At 45.0% G+C, this 17,648-nt stretch overlaps 1 protein-coding gene across 2 annotated transcripts in view; it reads left to right on the top strand.

Annotated features, from left to right (window-relative positions):
* TBK1 (TANK binding kinase 1) overlaps positions 1-17,648 on the top strand; it is a 330,489-nt gene that overhangs the window by 82,719 nt on the left and 230,122 nt on the right. For both annotated transcript variants that reach the window (XM_033958608.1, XM_033958609.1), the window contains one exon: positions 13,215-13,396. In XM_033958608.1, coding sequence (XP_033814499.1) covers positions 13,215-13,396 — 182 coding nt within the window. The remainder of the gene's footprint in view (positions 1-13,214; positions 13,397-17,648) is intronic.

Raw genomic sequence — 17,648 nt, 5'->3', positions numbered from 1 at the left:
CCTCTTTCCCAGCATATAATGGATGCTCAGATAAATCCTATTTCAATATCTGACCATGCTTCAGTTACAATTCAAATTAAAGACATTGGTAATGTGCCTAAAGTGAAACAGTGGAAATTTAACTCCTCCCTTTTATCTGATGAAGAGTTTTTAATAAATATCAAGAAGCATATAACAGATTATTTTGACATAAATTTAGTATCAGACACCACATGGCAGTTCACATGGGACGCCTTTAAGGCCTATATAAGAGGCATTATCATCTCCTATTCAGCAAATAAATGTAAAGCCCATAGATCTGAAATACTAGACCTGGAGCTACAAATACAAAAAGCGGAACAACTACATTTGTCTAACTTGTCAAATCCTGATGCCCAGACCTTCCTGCATAAGCTTAGATTTCAATACAATTTGATGTTGAGTTCAGAGGCCTCTAAGGAGATCTTTAAGAAATCTGCTCACTACTACTCTAGTGTGAATAAATGTGGTCATTAACTTGCTAACTATTTAAAACTACAATCTGAAAAAACTACCATACCGGTGATCTGTGCCTCTAATGGCCACATATTGACCAACTCTACAGACATTTGCAATGAATTTCATTCTTTCTATAAAGATTTATATACATCTGAATGTCCGGATCCTGAACTATCCCATTCTTTCCTCTCACAATTACAACATCCCTCACTCCAAGAAGCTGACCAGGAACTGCTCATCGAAGACATCTCGACTTTCCAGATTGAACAGGCTCTACAATCTATGGCCAAACACAAAACTCCGGGTCCAGATGGCTTGACAGTGGAATTTTATTGTGCCTTTAAAGATGAAATTCTTCCACATATGTCTCAATACTTTAGGCACCTAGCACAACAAGGTGAAGCATTTGGCTCATTTACGGAAGCAGTCACCATAGTGTTACCAAAGCCGGGTAAGGATCCAAAACAAGTTTCCAATTATAGACCATTATCGTTGATTAATGCTGATGCGAAGATATATGCAAAACTATTGGCGAATCGGCTCTCAGAAGTATTGCCTTCTATCATATCTCCAGACCAGAATGGTTTTATGAAAAACAGACTTTCTAGTGATAATACAAGACTATTTGCTCATATGCTTATGCAGGCTCCAACGTCCTCAACTCCAATGGTGGCCATCGCCTTAGATGCAGAAAAGGCATTTGACCGGGTAGAATGGTCATATATTTTTAGAGTGTTAAAGTGGCTTGTTGTCCGAGAGGATTTCATACGTATGATAACTGTATTATATTCCCATCCCAGTACCAAACTTAGGATAAACGATGTTTTCTCTGTGCCATTCCATCCATCGAGAGGCACATGTCAAGGTTGCCCCCTATCTCCGCTTCTATTCAATATGGCACTTGAACCTTTATTAATAGCTATAAGATCCTCTACTAATATTGTTGGATTGCGTATTAATGACTTGGACATTAAGTTATCTGCATATGCAGACGATATTATGATTTACTCCACACTAGATTCTATTTCGCCCATCCTACAGATCATTGACGGATACGCAGCAATATCAGGATATAAATTAAATTCCACAAAGACTGAGGTTATGCCATTGTCTAATGACCCTTGTGGAGATATTATACGACAACATGGTCTCAAATATTCAGCCACCAAACTAAAATATCTAGGCATCTACTTTGCTCCATCCATAGAAGAAACCCTACAATATAATGAAGAATTACTATTATCAATTATTAAGGACGTAACATCGAGATGGTCACCTTTGAAACTCAGCTGGTGGGGCTGCCTAGACTCTATTAAAATGGTTTTGGCTCCTAAACTTTTGTATATTCTATCCATGCTGCCGTTTCTGTTTCCAGCTAAAACATATATTAAAATGGAATCATCTTTATCCGACTTCTTGTGGAACCATAAATCCCCTCGAATTGCACTTAGGAAATTAAAATGTATCAAACAGCATGGAGGTGTGAATTTTCCTAGTCTATATGAGTACCACCTAGCTTTCTTGGGACGTCAGGGCTCTAAATGGCTAATGGATCAACAATCATCTGTGTCTCACTTGGCTAAGTCCCACTTGGCTGAGACTGGAACGTCAACTATACCAGAAGAATTACTTAAGATTTTTTCCCTTCATAATAACATCCAATACTGTAAAAGCTAACTCGATATTGCACTCTACTGCCAGGGCGATCCGTAAATTGGATGATATAGCACATGCTAAATGGAATTCTACAACTCTATCTTCCATCTGGCTCAACCCTCACATAACGATCCAGGGTCAACACATTGAATGGAAATCCTGGATCAAAGCCGGAATATGGTCACTCTCCCAATTAATGCTGAACGGGAAACTAACTACATTCGCATCCATAGCAGCCACATATCAGTTACCCTCTTCGCAATTCTTTGCATACTTTCAACTGCATCATTGTTTACAAGGTTTCATGAGTAAAACAATATTAACTAATGAAACTCCCACAATTCTATCATGGTGTGAGGAATTCAGCACAAAGAAAGGTGAAGCCTCTCATTGGTATAAACTGTTAAAGTCAGCTAAATTTCGACCCCCAACTACCTTATACGATATCTGGTCTAAAGACTTGTCCTGCTCAATCTCACCCAAGTCATGGGAAACTCTATGGCTAATATCCTATGGTTCTCTACGATCAGCATCGATTAAACAATTGGTTCTATTTCTGTTCCATAAAGCGTACTGGACACCCTACAAACTATCTAAACTGTCCTCTGCTCCATCTAATCTCTGTTGGTCATGTGCATCTCAAATAGGCACTTTGGACCATATGCTCTTTACATGCAGTATGTTACGACCATATTGGGCCAAAATATGGTCTGTAGTTTGTGAAATCCTACCTATCACTGATAATATTTCTTATGCTGTCATTATTACTGGTTGTGCTGCTCTGTCATGTAAACTCAATAGACATGAAAGCAAACTATTGCTATGTATGTTGCTTGTGGCTATAAAAACTATATTATCTCATTGGAAAGATTTTTCAGCTATAAATGTACATGAATGGTGGAACACCTGTTTATACGCTAAATATGAGAAATCTCTTGCGGTTAATGATAGACAATCACATCACTCTTTTATTTCAATGTGGTCTAACGTCATATCTTCTCATAATTCATGATTATTTTATCAATGTATACCATTCATCACCGTGTTGACAGATGTTTATATCTGATGGCTCTTTTATTATAATTATTGATTGCATACTTCTTTCTACTTACTGTACATCTGCTGTCTTGAAACGTGAACTGTTGTTGCAGTGTTATGTTCTCATTTGTTTTGTTTTCAATGAAATCTAATAAAACTTATTGAACTAAAAAAAAAAAAAAGTCTCACTGCTAATCTTGTTCCTAAAGCTTGGAAATCTGCTCTGATCTTTCCAAAATTAAAAAACCAAAATCTAGACACTACATTACCAGCAAACTTCCGTCCCATTGCTAACCTTCCTCTCATTTCCAAACTTACGGAAAAAATCGTACATAACCAGCTCACAGACTTTATCGACAAATCCAATGCGCTTCACCCCCATAAAACCGGCTTTCGCTCTAATTACTCCACAGAATTATCTTTACTAGGTCTCATCACCACAATACACTACTTTCTTGACCACCGAAAATCTGTCCTTATCTCTCTCAACTTGTCCACTGCCTTCGATACTGTTGATCACTATCTTCTCATTGATCGTCTTAGGAACTGCGGCATCACAGGCTCAGCCCTTTCATGGTTCACCTCTTACTTCAATGAACGTAACTTCAAAGTTCACTCAAAAGAGGAAACCTCATTACCCATAGTTAAAACTTATGGCGTCCCACAAGGCTCCATTCTCTCTCCTTTACTATTTAATATCTTTATTGCTCCTCTTCTCACTCTAGCTCAGTCTATCGGCTTTACGATTTTCACATATGCAGATGACATTCAACTACTTCACACCCTATTGATTCCTCAAACATACATGAAATACAAGAAATTAACACCAAACTGGACAAAATCAGTGATTGGCTTCACATAAACAAGCTTTCCCTCAACATCAATAAATCCTGTGGTACACTTTTCTCGATTAAGAATAACGAAATAATAAAAGGAAAAATCTTCATTAAATCTTGTCCAGTAAAAATGGAATAAAAAATAAAACTGCTTGGAGTAATTATAGACAAAGATTTAACCTTTCACGACCAGATCAGCTCCGTTATAAAAACCTGCTTCTATAAACTCCGGCTTATCCGTTCTCTAACTTCTATCCTCGAAACTAAAGCTATCACAACCCTTGTTCATTCATTGGTCATTTCTCATCTTGATTACTGTACTGTATTTTCACTCATATACCGCGCACCCGTGTAAAACACGCACACGGGTATAGCGCGCGGGAAACTGTAATTTATGTAAATAAATTTTTATATACGGCGCACACCCGTATACCGCGCATGCCGCCCCGACTCTCCCGTCGCTGCCCGACTCTCCTCTGGCCCGCCCCGACTCCTCTGGCCAGCCCGACTCTACTTTAGCCAGCCCCGACTTTACTTTAGCCAGCCCCGACTCTCCTCTGGCCAGCCCGACTCTCCTTTAGCCAGCCCCGACTCTCCTCTGGCCAGCCCGACTCTCCTTTAGCCCGCCCCGACTCTCCTCTGGCCAGCCCGACTCTCCTTTAGCCCGCCCTGACTCTCCTCTCCCACTTGAAGTCCGGTCCCCCCTTGAAGTCCTGTCCCAAGCCTGATGCCCTCCCCCGACGTCCGATTCACCCCCCCCCCCGCAGGACCGCTCGCGCTCGAACACGCACCCGCACCCCCACCCCGAAGGACCGCTCGCTCCCCCACAGCCTCCCCCCCCCATCATGTAGAAGCTGCCTACTGTCGTCCTGCTGCTTCCTCTGCCGGCGGTCCTGCCCCTTCTCTTAGCCCTGCATCTTCGCTGCTTCCTCTTCCGGCGGTCCCGCCCTTTCTCTAACGTCAGAACTATGTAAAAAAAAAAAAAAGGGGGATAACGCGCAAGGTTATGCACGGTTTGTAAAAATCGTGTATAACGCGCACGTTATATGCGTGCAAATACGGTAATTCTCTTTATAATGGAATTCCCCAAAAAGAATTACGGCGTCTCAGCTCATCCAAAATACAGCAATAAAACTTAATCATAAGATAGGGAAATATGATCATATTACTCCTCTTTTGAAAGAAGCCCACTGGCTACCTATCACACACCATATTACTTATAAAACCCTCATGCTAGTCTTTAAAATCAAACTCTCGTGTCTTCCACCCTTTTTGGATAAACTCATCATCCCTCTCTGCCCTTCCCGGACTCTCAGATCAGCTGATCAGAACCTACTATCTGTCCCCTCCATCAAAGAATTCTATTACACCAGGAAAACTAACTTCTCCATAGTCTCCCCAACTTTGTGGAATGCCTTGCCATCCCAACTCCGCCACGAAAATCTTCTTGACAAATTTAAGACTAAACTAAAAACGTTCTTATTTCAAGATGCATTCTACAGCTCCTAAACTTCCCATTCTCAAAAGTCTGCCAACCGCTTTTAAGAAGCGACCCAATCCTTAATGTTGCATCCCTTCTCCCTTCCTTTTCTTTTTAACTCAGGTTTTTGGTTTTTTTTTCCAAACAATGTAATTATCCCAGGACAAGCAGGCAGGTATTCTCACAAGTGGGTGATGTCATCCGACAGAGCCCCGATATGGACGTCTCACAAGCATGTCTTGCTTGAAGAAACTCAGAAGTTTCGAGATGCCCGCACCGCGCATGCGCCAGTGCCTTCCCGCCCGATGGTCCGGGCGTGTCTCCTCAGTTCTTTTTCTTCCGCGGAGCTGAGAAGTTTACTTCAATTCTGCGCCAATTGAACCCATTTTTTCGCCTTCTGCATCGCCGCGGTTTGAGTTCTTTTGCTCTTGCCGTGCGTTTGTTCCTTTCTTTGATTTCTTTAAAAAAAAAAAATTTTTTTCCTTCCGACACCGGGTCGGCTGCGTGGCTTGGGCCCCGCGCCTTCGACCTTGCGGCGGAGCTTTTCCGGCCTATGTCCCGGCCGATCACCGGTTTTAAAAAGTGTAGCAAGTGCCAGCGCGCGATTTAGCTCACGGACCCGCATCGACGCTGCCTGCAGTGTCTGGGTCCGGACCACTTTCCGAAATTGTGCCGGCCTTGCTCCACTCTCACAGCGCGAGCGTTTAAACGCCGCTGTTTTTTGTGGGAGTCGATGTTCAAGATGGAAGCTGTGTTGGATCCTTCGGCTTCGACATCAACTGGTGCTTCGACTCCGTCTGCAAAGCCCTCTGCCTCGGGCCTTCTGAAACCGGCATCGTTTACACCAGTTTCGGCCTCGACCTCGGCGCCGGTGCCTTCCTCCATCTCCTCGGAACAGGTACTGACCCCTACAGTTCCACCGGTGGTGCTCAAAGTGCCGAAGGCTGGCAAGCAAAAGCACTCGGCACCGAAAGAGCGCGGAGACCGTGCGGAAGGGCCCCCTTTTGGTGCGGATCCCTCCATATCGGCTTCGTTGCGGTCCATTTTGGAGGCTCAGTTTGTGGAACTCATGACCACCATGGGACCCCGGCTGATGGCCACGATCCAGGGTGACCTCCCAGTTCCGATTCCGAGGGGCGGGCCGCCCCTCCTCCTCCTCCGCGACGCACGACCTCGTTGCTCGGCAAGGAGGAGCGGTGGTCGGTGGCCGGTCCCTCGAGGAAGGCCTCATTTAGTGACATGCCTCCCTTGGAGCCGATTCCCTCGAGGAAGGCCTCCCTTAGTGACTTGCCTCCCTTGGAGCCTATTACCCCTCCCCATGACACAGTGTGGCATCCACCCTCGGGGCCTCCCAGTCCTGGGCATAGCAAGAAACAGGATGAGTTCTTCCGAACCCCCTATCAAGCCTGGGCGGCGTCTCGGGAGGCGTCGAATCTTCCGCCTCTCCGATCTACGGCCTCGAGTCCTATCTGCTCTTTGGAGGCTTCTGGGGATCAGTATTCTCACCGGCGGTCTCGATCCCCCTCCAGGCATCGAGAGGGGCGTCGATCCAGGCACTCTTCGAGGCATTCCTCTCGGCACTCGACCGTCTCTCCTCAAAAGAAATTGCCTCGTATGGGGTACTCTGCTTCGGCTGTGTCTCCTCCTCCGGGTCCGGAGTTCGACGACCCCGATGTTTTTCACTCACCCTGTTGTTCGCAGGCCTCTGTAGAGCCCGAGGCCTCGTCTTCTTCCAGTCCTTCTCGACGACCTGCGCTGGCGGACCAACTGTCTTTTTCCTCGTTTCTAAGACAAATGGCGGATGACCTGGACATTACCCTCGATTCTGGTTCTCGATACTCCAAGGAGTACCTCGATACCATGCACTTGCCTCATCCCCCAGCCGAGTCCCTGCGCCTGCCTCTGCATAAGCTCCTCGACCAGACCTTCATTAGATGTTTTGAGTCTCCTTACTCTATCCCTGCGGTCCCTGGAAAATTGGATGCTCGGTATTGCACGGTGCATCATAAGGGCTTCGAGGGTCCTCAACTTTCGCGTCAGTCCCTTCTGGTCGAATCCTCTCTCAAGCGGTCTCATCCAGCCCAGGTGTATGCTTCGGTGCCTCCGGGCCGCGAGGGCAGAACCATGGATAAGTTTGGACGACGCATCTATCAGAATTCTATGATGGCGTCCCGAGTTCTGAATTATAATTTCCACTTTGCCACTTATTTGGAATTCTTTCTTCCTGTGCTTCGGAAGTTTACGCCCTACATCGAGTCCCAGGCTCGTTTTGAGTTCGAGGAGGTAGTTGCTTCGCTGTCCCAGCTTTGTCTTCAGTTGATGCAATCTTCCTATGATGCCTTCGAGCTCTCGGCCCGGGCTGCTGCCTGCTCTGTGACGATGCGCCGTTTGGCCTGGCTGCGTACCGTTGACATGGACCCGAATCTTCAGGTCCGACTGGCAAACGTTCCGTGTGCTGGGGCGGATCTTTTTGACGAATCCATCGAGACAGTCACGAAGAAATTGTCTGATCATGAAAAGTCCTTTCAGTCCATTCTTCAGCCGAAGCCTAAGCCTCAGCAGTCTCGACCCTCTCGACCGCCCTTGATTTATCAACGGCGTTATCAACCGAGGCAAGCTCCACCTGCGAGGCAACCAGCGAAGCGGCAGCCTCCTCCGAAAGCTCAGCAAAAGCCTCAGCCGTCTGCTGCTCCCAAGGCTTCTCAGCCTTTTTGACTGTCTCTTAGAGGGCATAACCAACCTCGTTCTGCCTCCTCCTGTTTTTCCCATCGGGGGGCGCCTCCATCATTTTTATCATCGATGGGAGGCTGTCACCACCGACCTCTGGGTTCTTACTATCATCAGGGAGGGGTACTCTCTTCAATTCCATCGGGTACCTCCGGACCACCCTCAAAGAGAGTATCCTTCCAACTTGACTCAGACCGCCCTTCTTCTTCAGGAAGCTCAAGCTTTGCTCCGGCTTCGTGCCGTCGAGCCGGTCCCTGTGGACCAGCACAACCGGGGGTTTTACTCCCGGTCCTTCCTTGTTCCGAAGAAGACGGGCAACCTGCGACCCATTCTGGACCTCAGGGTCCTCAAGTTCTTGGTCAAAGAGATTTCGCATGCTGACCATAGCTTCTCTCTATCCCCTCCTCGAGCAGAATGACTGGTTATGCTCTCTAGATCTCAAGGAGGCCTACACTCACATTCCTATTCATCCGGCCTCTCGCAAGTTCCTCAGATTTCGGGTGGGACATCTACATCTGCAGTACTGAGTGCTGCTGTTCGGCCTGTCCTCGTCTCCCAGAGTCTTCACGAAGTGTCTGGTGGTGGTGGCCGCTGCACTCCGGACCAGGGGTCTTCAGGTATTTCCCTACCTCGACGACACATGATGGTCCTCCTGGGCCACATGGCCTCTACAGTTCATGTGACGCCTTTTGTCAGACTCCATCTCAGAATTCCTCAGTGGACCCTGGCTTCTCAATGGACTCAGGTGTCAGATCCGTTGACTCGGCACATCATAGTCACTCCTGCTCTTCGGCAGTCTCTACTTTGGTGGATGACCTCTTCAAATCTATCCAGAGGTTTGCTGTTTCACACTCCTCCCCACCAGAAGGTTCTCACAACCGATTCATCGACCTATGCCTGGGGAGCTCATCTGGATGGTCTTCGCACTCAGGGATTCTGGACCAGTGCGGACCGACTCCATCAAATCAATCTTTTGGAGCTCAGAGCCATCTTCAATGCTCTTCAAGCTTTTCAACATCTGCTTCACGACATGGTGGTCCTCATTCGCACAGACAATCAGGTCGCCATGTATTATGTCAACAAGCAGGGGGGCACGGGCTCGGCCTCCCTCTGCCAGGAAGCTCTCAGAGTCTGGGATTGGGCGGTTCGCCACAATGCCTTCCTCAAAGCTGTCTACATTCAGGGGAAGGACAATGTCTTGGCAGACAACCTAAGTCGTCTTCTCCAGCCTCACGAATGGACACTCCATTCCAAGCCCCTTCATCAGATATTTGCACATTGGGGGACGCCTCAGATCGACCTCTTTGCGGCTCCCCACAACTTCAAGCTGCCTCAATTCTGCTCCAGGATCTACACTCCTCATCGTCTCGAGGCAGATGCCTTTCTACTGGATTGGGGGAATCGCTTTCTGTATGCGTTTCCTCCCTTTCCTCTCATTCAAAAGACTCTGGTCAAGCTGAAGTCCGACCATGCCACCATGATTCTGATAGCTCCTCGGTGGCCCAGACAACCTTGGTTCTCCCTTCTACTTCAACTCAGCAGCAGGGAGCCGTTCCTTCTTCCAGTGTTTCCTTCACTGCTTACTCAGCATCAGGGATCTCTACTTCATCCCAACCTGCAGTCTCTCCACCTGACAGCTTGGTTCCTCTCAACGTAACTCCTCACCAGTTTTCCCAGGCTGTGAGTCTTTGAGGCTTCCAGGAAGCCTGCTACTCGTCAATGCTACTCCCAAAAATGGACTAGATTTTCTTCATGGTGTGTTTCCAATTCTAAGGAGCCTCAGCGAGCCTCCCTATCCTCTGTATTGGACTATCTTCTACACCTGTCTCAGTCTGGTCTCAAGTCTACATCTATACGTGTCCACCGGAGTGCTATTGCGGCTTTCCATCAGCCTCTACAAGGGAAACCTCTCTCTGCTCATCCTGTGGTTTCCAGATTTATGAAAGGACTTTTTTATGTCAATCCCCTTCTCAAACCTCCTCCAGTGGTTTGGGATCTCAATGTTGTCCTTTCTCAGCTTATGAAACCTCCTTTCGAGCCTCTCAGCAAGGCTCCGCTAAAGTTTCTCACTTGGAAAGTGGTTTTTCTAGTAGCCCTCACGTCTGCTCGCAGGGTCAGTGAGCTTCAGGCCTTAGTGGTGGATCCACCTTTCACAGTATTCCATCATGACAAGGTAGTCCTCTGCACTCATCCTAAATTCCTGCCTAAGGTGGTCTCTGAATTTCATCTCAACCAATCCATTGTACTTCCAGTGTTTTTTCCAAAGCCTCATTCTCATCCTGGAGAATCAGCTCTTCATACTCTGGACTGTAAGCGTGCTTTGGCTTTCTACTTGGATCGCACCAAGCCACACGGAACTGCTCCTCAACTTTTCGTCTCCTTTGATCCAAACAAGTTGGGACGACCTGTATCGAAGCGCACCATCTCAAACTGGATGGCGGCTTGTATCTCTTTCTGCTATGCCCAGGCTGGATTACCCCTTCCCTGTAAGGTCACAGTCCATAAGGTCAGAGCAATGGCAGCCTCGGTAGCCATCCTCAGATCGACACCGATTGAGGAGATTTGTAAGGCTGCCACTTGGTCCTCGGTTCATACATTCACCTCTCATTATTGTCTGGATACTTTCTCCATGCGGGATGGACAGTTTGGCCAAACAGTGTTACAAAATTTATTCTCCTAAGTTGCCAACTCTCCCACCATCCCATTGAGGTTAGCTTGGAGGTCACCCACTAGTGAGAATACCTGCCTGCTTGTCCTGGGATAAAGCAATGTTACTTACCGTAACAGTTGTTATCCAGGGACAGCAGGCAGCTATTCTCACATCCCACCCACCTCCCCTGGGTTGGCTTCTCTGCTAGCTACCTGAACTGAGGAGACACGCCTGGACCATCGGGCGGGAAGGCACTGGCGCATGCGCGGTGCGGGCATCTTGAAACTTCTGAGTTTCTTCAAGCAAGACATGCTTGTGAGACGTCCGTATCGGGGCTCTGTCGGATGATATCACCCACTAGTGAGAATAGCTGCCTGCTGTCCCTGGATAACAACTGTTACGGTAAGTAACATTGCTTTATCTACCCCCCTTTTCTTTTTACCCCCACTTTCATGTTTGTCTTTGTAAAATGTCTCTTAATGTTCACTCTTCCCTCTCCTGTAAGTATTATTTTAATATTTTATTTTATTTTAGCATTGTAAACCGGCTAGATACTTGTCAATGGTCAGTATATTAAAAATAATAAAACTTGAAACTTGATAATGCATTAATGGAATGGATAGTGTGCAGGACATGCAGTATTTTGTGGATTTTTTTTTCTACATGTAATGCCTGCTTTTTGTATGGTTCTGGGTAACTCTAGTTAAATACAAACATATGTGTTAAGGCCACGCCCAATAGAAGTGTACGGAAAGTTGATACAAAAATAAAAAATCTGAATGTGGATTGCAGTTAAGGCCAGGAAAAACCACTATAGATAAGGAAAAGCATAATAATATTCTTTTTATGTATTTTGCTGTTAAGCCAGACTATAGAGGAAATCGGGTATAGATATACATAATACACACATAGAGATATTAAATTGCCTCCATGTTTCTTTCTGTCTCTCTTTGTTCTCTCTACTTCTTGCAGTTTCCCGCCTTGAGCCTCATGGCCTAATTGATAACAGATGTGCTTGAGCTTGTTAGGTTGGAGCATATTTAATTTCACATTCCAATGTTGGGTATAGAAGAATCTTGAATAGGTTTGAATGTGTTGTGTGTGATGTGGGTGTGTGATGGGATCCCATGAGTGATTATGTGTGTGAATATATATTAAAAATGAGAATTGGTTTTGAAAAACACATTTTATGTATTTTCAACCTAAGGAAATTCTGAAAAGTACCACATCTGTAATTTAACCTCTCTGACCTTTAAGCTAAGCAACACTCTCGTAGTTAGAATGTGAGCCTTCGGGACAGTAAGGGAATTTCTAAGTACCTATTTTACTTATAATTTTAATGCACCCTATTGTCTATTTTTCTGTAAACCGCTTAGAATCCTAACGGAGTTTAGCGGTATATAAGAAATAAATTGCATTACATTACATTACTCTGTGGGAGGAGTAGCCCCTCCTCTGTGCTGACAGGGACCAAAGACTTCAGCAGATGTTGAAAGCAGAAATGCAGGCTGGCTTTAACAGAAAGGCTGTTTGATTTAAAGTGTGTATTGGGTATGTTATAATGTTTTATGCATATTCAGAAATTAATATAAACAAACATATGATTTTAAAAAACTTGTCTTTGAGTTTGTAAAACTTGTTCCTATGTAAAGGAATTTTCTTTGTTCAAACCTAAGGACATCCTCTGTTGGCTGATTGGTTGACAAGTGTGATGTCATACTGGTCAGTGTAAAAATATAAAAGGAACGCACCAATATTCTTTGGAGACCTTTACTTCAGGAGAGGCGCATGTTACGCGCTTGGGAGGGGGGTTTCCCATGCCCACATGCCTTGTGATGGTGGACTTTTTGACTAATATTAATAAATAATATTTGGTCTGGTAATATATGGGCATTTGTCATTTTTCCTGGGCAACTTAAGGGCAGGGTTTGTTAAGTTCCCTGCTCAATGTACACTTAAAAGGTAAATGATAACACCTCGTTCGCACACCTTTTATATGTATAGATTTTAGATACTTAAATACATTGCATAGTTTCCAGCTATGCTATTGAAATGCGCTCTGGAATGCCTTATTTTAAATGCTATAAGCATGCATGAACTTTCAAGTTATATCTGTATCTTCTCTGTTCTATCTGCATAGTTCCTGACTGAGCATTTATAATTTAGCCCTGTTTTGTATGTTTAGCAATATTAGTTTTTTAAAGCCTAGAGAGAAATTGAAAACTGAAGGAAAAGGGAAACACATTAATGTTCAGAATCACTTATAATTTACCTAAAAGTTGTTCCCACTCTCATTATTCTTTATGCAAATTCCTTTGATGTGGGCTTTTGGTGATTCATTCTTTTCCAGTGGCTGGTATGAATCATCTTAGAGAGAATGGAATAGTTCATCGAGACATCAAACCAGGCAACATTATGCGTGTCATCGGTGAAGATGGGCAGTCTGTATATAAACTGACTGATTTTGGAGCAGCCAGAGAGCTTGAGGATGATGAACAATTTGTTTCTCTTTATGGCACGGAAGAATATTTGGTAAGTCCAGTATTTTTATATTTTGTATACTTCTCCCTCTGTATTCACTGTGATAGGGGATTAAACAGTCCCGCGAATACAGGAAAACCGCAAATAACTTTTTCATATGTTGTTCGCTATTTTCTTTTAAAAACCATCGTGAATATAATAATAATAATAACTTTATTCTTCTATACCGCCACAGTCGAATGACTTCTGGGCGGTTCACATCGAAGAAGGCTGAACAATCAGCGAATTACAGAATGCAAGAAGTGCGGGTACAATTTATTACATAAGAAATAGATGAAAGGAAATATGAATCTTAAGTATGTGGTATAGATCTCATGTATGCAACCCAAGGAATAAAGCTGATCAATCTGCGAAATTTAGAATAGAGCTGGACAATGAGGCGAATTGCAGAATGAAGTGAATTACAGAATAAAGCAAGTTACAGAATAAGGCGGATTACAGGATAAAGCGAATTACAGAATAAAACTGGACTATCGGCGAATTACAGGATACAAGTAGTGAGGGTACAACTTATTAACAAGAAATAGTTAAAAGGGAAATATGAATCTTAAGTATGTAATTTAGGTCTCATGAATGCAACCCAAGGAATAATGCTGGACAATCAGCGAATTGTAAAATGCAGAAAGTGCGGGAACAACATATTACACAGAATTTGACAGAGGGAAATATAACTTTGTAGGTAGTGAGGCTACTATTTAGGAGATGAATTTGTCAGACAGTACAGTTTTAATTGCTCTCCGGAAGGCGCCATAGGTCAGCCTGGCTCCACTGATGTAATTACCCAGCCAGGACTGCTGTTTACTTGCTTGCAACATGAAGGACCTGTTCAAAAACCGCAAATAACATGGTGGGAGACTTGGCCTGTTTTTGAAGGGAGAGACAAAACAAAGTGAAAAAAGTGCTGGGAATCAGCAATTTCTATGCAAGCTGATGTAATTTGGGGGGAGGAGCCAGCAAGCTAAAAACCGTGAATAATTGAAACCGCAATTGCTGAAACTGCGAATACGGAGGGAGTTGTGTATATTCATAGATTTGATATTAGAGTGTTTCAGATTTGTATAGGAAACCACCTAAAACCTCCATACAAAATAAGACATAAAGGGGGTAATTGTATAACAAGACACTTTTTTATGTGGAAAGCACAAAAAGGCACTTATTTTATGTACATTTATAAAATAGGTTCCTGGATCTAGCCCCAATAGCTCCAAAGATAATGTAAATTTGTGCATGTATTCAACTCATGTACATAGTTAAGGCTAGATTCTGTATATGGTTTTGAAAAATTGGCGCTGAAAGTTTTTCCACTCTTCTATAAATGGCACTCAAAGCCATTCTCGGCTGCTGCAGTCTAGCGGCCAAGATAAGCAGCTTAAATGTAGGCCTACATTTCAGTCGCCTATCTTGACGTGATTCTGTAACTGGCACCCAAGTCAGTGGCTGCCTTAAAAATGGCCACCGATTGCCTGTTAATCAGTCCAGGGCACCAGTTACAGAATCATGCCAAGATAGGCAACTGAAATGTAGGCCTACATTTAAGCTGCTTATCTTGGCCGCTAGACTGCAGCAGCCGAGAATGGCAGGGGGATTCCCCCCCCATCAGCTGAGCAGCAGGAACTCCTCAAAGCCACGATTCTGTAACCAGTGTGCTTTACGAAGGAGGGGAATGATATGAAATTAACGACTGTATTTTGCAGTAATTGTAAACGACAGATCTCTTTCTGGGTTATGCCCTGATATAGGGCATTACAGTAATCTTATGTTCAAAATAACAAGAGAATGAATCAAAATGTTGATAGAGGGGGGATCAAGAAGAGATGGAGCAAATAAGCCTTAGCTTGTGAAAATATTTCTGTGTGACTGTACTAATTTGTTGATAGAAGCTGAGGTCCTTATCAAGGATAATCCCGAGGAGGTTTTGTTGGATTTTTTTTTAATTAAGTAGTGATTTATTGAAAATGATTCCCACAGAAAAAATATTTTACATCCTTGGTTATACACACACCAGCTGTACAAATATGAATTTAGAAAGACAAAAAAAAAATCTTCCTTATAACTAGAATGGGATTCTTCCCAGATTATTTTGGTTTTAAATGAATCCACAGTCTTTAGCCACAGGTCTAGAATGGCTCTATATCACAGGAACTTTATCCCGAGGCATTTGATTTTGCTATCAATTTGAATTGTAGAGGAGTCAATACAGATAGGTAAACATAAACGTTCATCTGTACAGTTTGCAAAAAGGACATCAGTAGTTTTAGAGATGTTGAATGAGAGTTTGTTATACCGGAGCCAGGAACTAATTTTATCGAGTTTGTAGTTAATTTCTATTATATCGTCAAGTAATGTAGAATTTAGGGCAGTGTTTTTCAACTGCTGTTCCGCGGCACACTAGTGTGCCGCGAGATGTTGCCTGGTGTGCCGTACGGTCAGGGCCGCCATCAGGGCGCTACCACCAGTCCTGCATTCAGGGGCCCGGAGCTGACAGGGGGCCCAGGCTCCCCCAGGGTCCTAGGCCACAGTCTAGGGAGAGGGGCGGTCCGCCCCACGTGGACAGGAGAGAGCTGGACGGGGGTCCCACGGAGTTCAATACATCTCGAGCCGCGAGGCTCGTCTTCTGTTCCTGCCTGCCCTGCAGCTAACATATAGCCGATCGCAAGCGTTCCCCGATGTCAGCGCTGACGTCGGAGGGAGGGCTTAAGCAAAGCCTGCCCTCCGACGTCAGCGCTGACGTCGGAGAATACTTCCGTTCAACTATTTGTGCACGGCAGGGCAGGCAGGAAGCAGAAGACAAGCCTCGCGGCTTGAGCTTCGTTTTGCTGAGAAAGTTGCAAAGATGGGCTGGGAGGCAAACACGGAACACAAAAGGGGGGAGGGATTGCGTTTTGGACACAAGGCATGAACTTGGGAGAGAGGAAGAGAGGGAAAGAGATGCTGAGGTGGGGGAGGGAATGGGTTTTTGGACACAGAAGGCATGGACTTGGGAGAGAGGAAGGGAGGGAAAGAGATGCTGAGGTGGGGGAGGGAATGCGTTTTTGGACACAGAAGAAATGGACTTGGGAGAGAGGAAGGGAGGGAAAGAGATGCTGAGGTGGGGGAGGGAATGAGTGTTTGGACACAGAAGGCATGGACTTTGGAGAGAGGAAGGGAGGGAAAGAGATGGTTGTGTACACGGGGAATAGAAGAAAGGAGAATTTTTGGTCATAGGGAGGGAGTGAGGTACAGATAGTGGCATACCAGGGTGGGGGGGGGGCGGTCTGCCCCACCCCGGGTTTACGTCCCAAGGGGGTGCACAGCTGGCCACCCTCCAGTGTTGTCCCTAGGCCGGCAAACTGCGGCTCTATAGCCACTTGAGTGCCACCGCCGCCATCGAGAACAGGCCGGCGCCAAGTTCTCCCTGCTTTTCCCTGTGGGGCCGGCCAACTCTCGCCACTCGCGTCAATTCTGACGTCGGAGAGGACGTTCTGGGCCAGCCAATCGCTGCCTGGCTGGCCTAGAACGTCCTCTCCGACGTTAGAATTGACGACGGGTGGCGAGAGTTGGTCGGCCCCGCGGGGAAGAGAAGCAGGGAGAACTTGGCGCCGGCCTGTTCCCGATGGCGGCGGTGGCACTCAAGTGAATTACTTTATATATAGTCAATATAGGCACAGAGTTAAATTTTTTAACATTTTCTAATGGTGGTGTGCCTCGTGATTTTTTTCATGAAACAAGTGTGCCTTTGCCCAAAAAAGGTTGAAAAACACTGATTTAGGGGGTGAAGCAGTTGGATGTCGTTGGCATACGTGAACACAGTGAAACCTATAGATTGGACTAAAATAAGTAAAGGGGTCAGGAAAATGTTGAAGAGTAGGCGCAAGAGGATTGAGCCCTGAGGGACTCCATAGCTTTGATAGATGGTAGAAGATGTGGAGTCACTAAAGCTAACTTTGTAGTTACGGTTTTGGAAGTAAGAGGAAAACCATTGCAGAGTTGTTCCGGAGATGCCAATAGATTCTAATCTTTTAAGGAGTAGGGAATGATCAGTGGTGTCAAAGGCAGATGTAAGATCTAAGGATATCAAAATGGAAGATTTGCGATGATCTTTAAAGTAAAGGATAGACGTTGTCAGGCCGATGAGAGATAGTTTGGTAGAATGATTTTTTTGAAATCCAGTTTGGTATGGGTGAAGAGCGTTGGGTTTTTTCAGCAAAATTGGATAGCTGATTAAAAAACAATTTTTCGGCTACTTTTACTAGGAGTAGTTTTG

Source organism: Geotrypetes seraphini, chromosome 9, assembly GCF_902459505.1.
Source record: "Geotrypetes seraphini chromosome 9, aGeoSer1.1, whole genome shotgun sequence".
NCBI classification, from domain to species: Eukaryota; Metazoa; Chordata; class Amphibia; order Gymnophiona; family Dermophiidae; genus Geotrypetes; species Geotrypetes seraphini.
The sequence above is the reverse complement of the archived record's forward strand: the minus strand, read 5'-3'. Positions and strand labels throughout refer to the sequence as shown.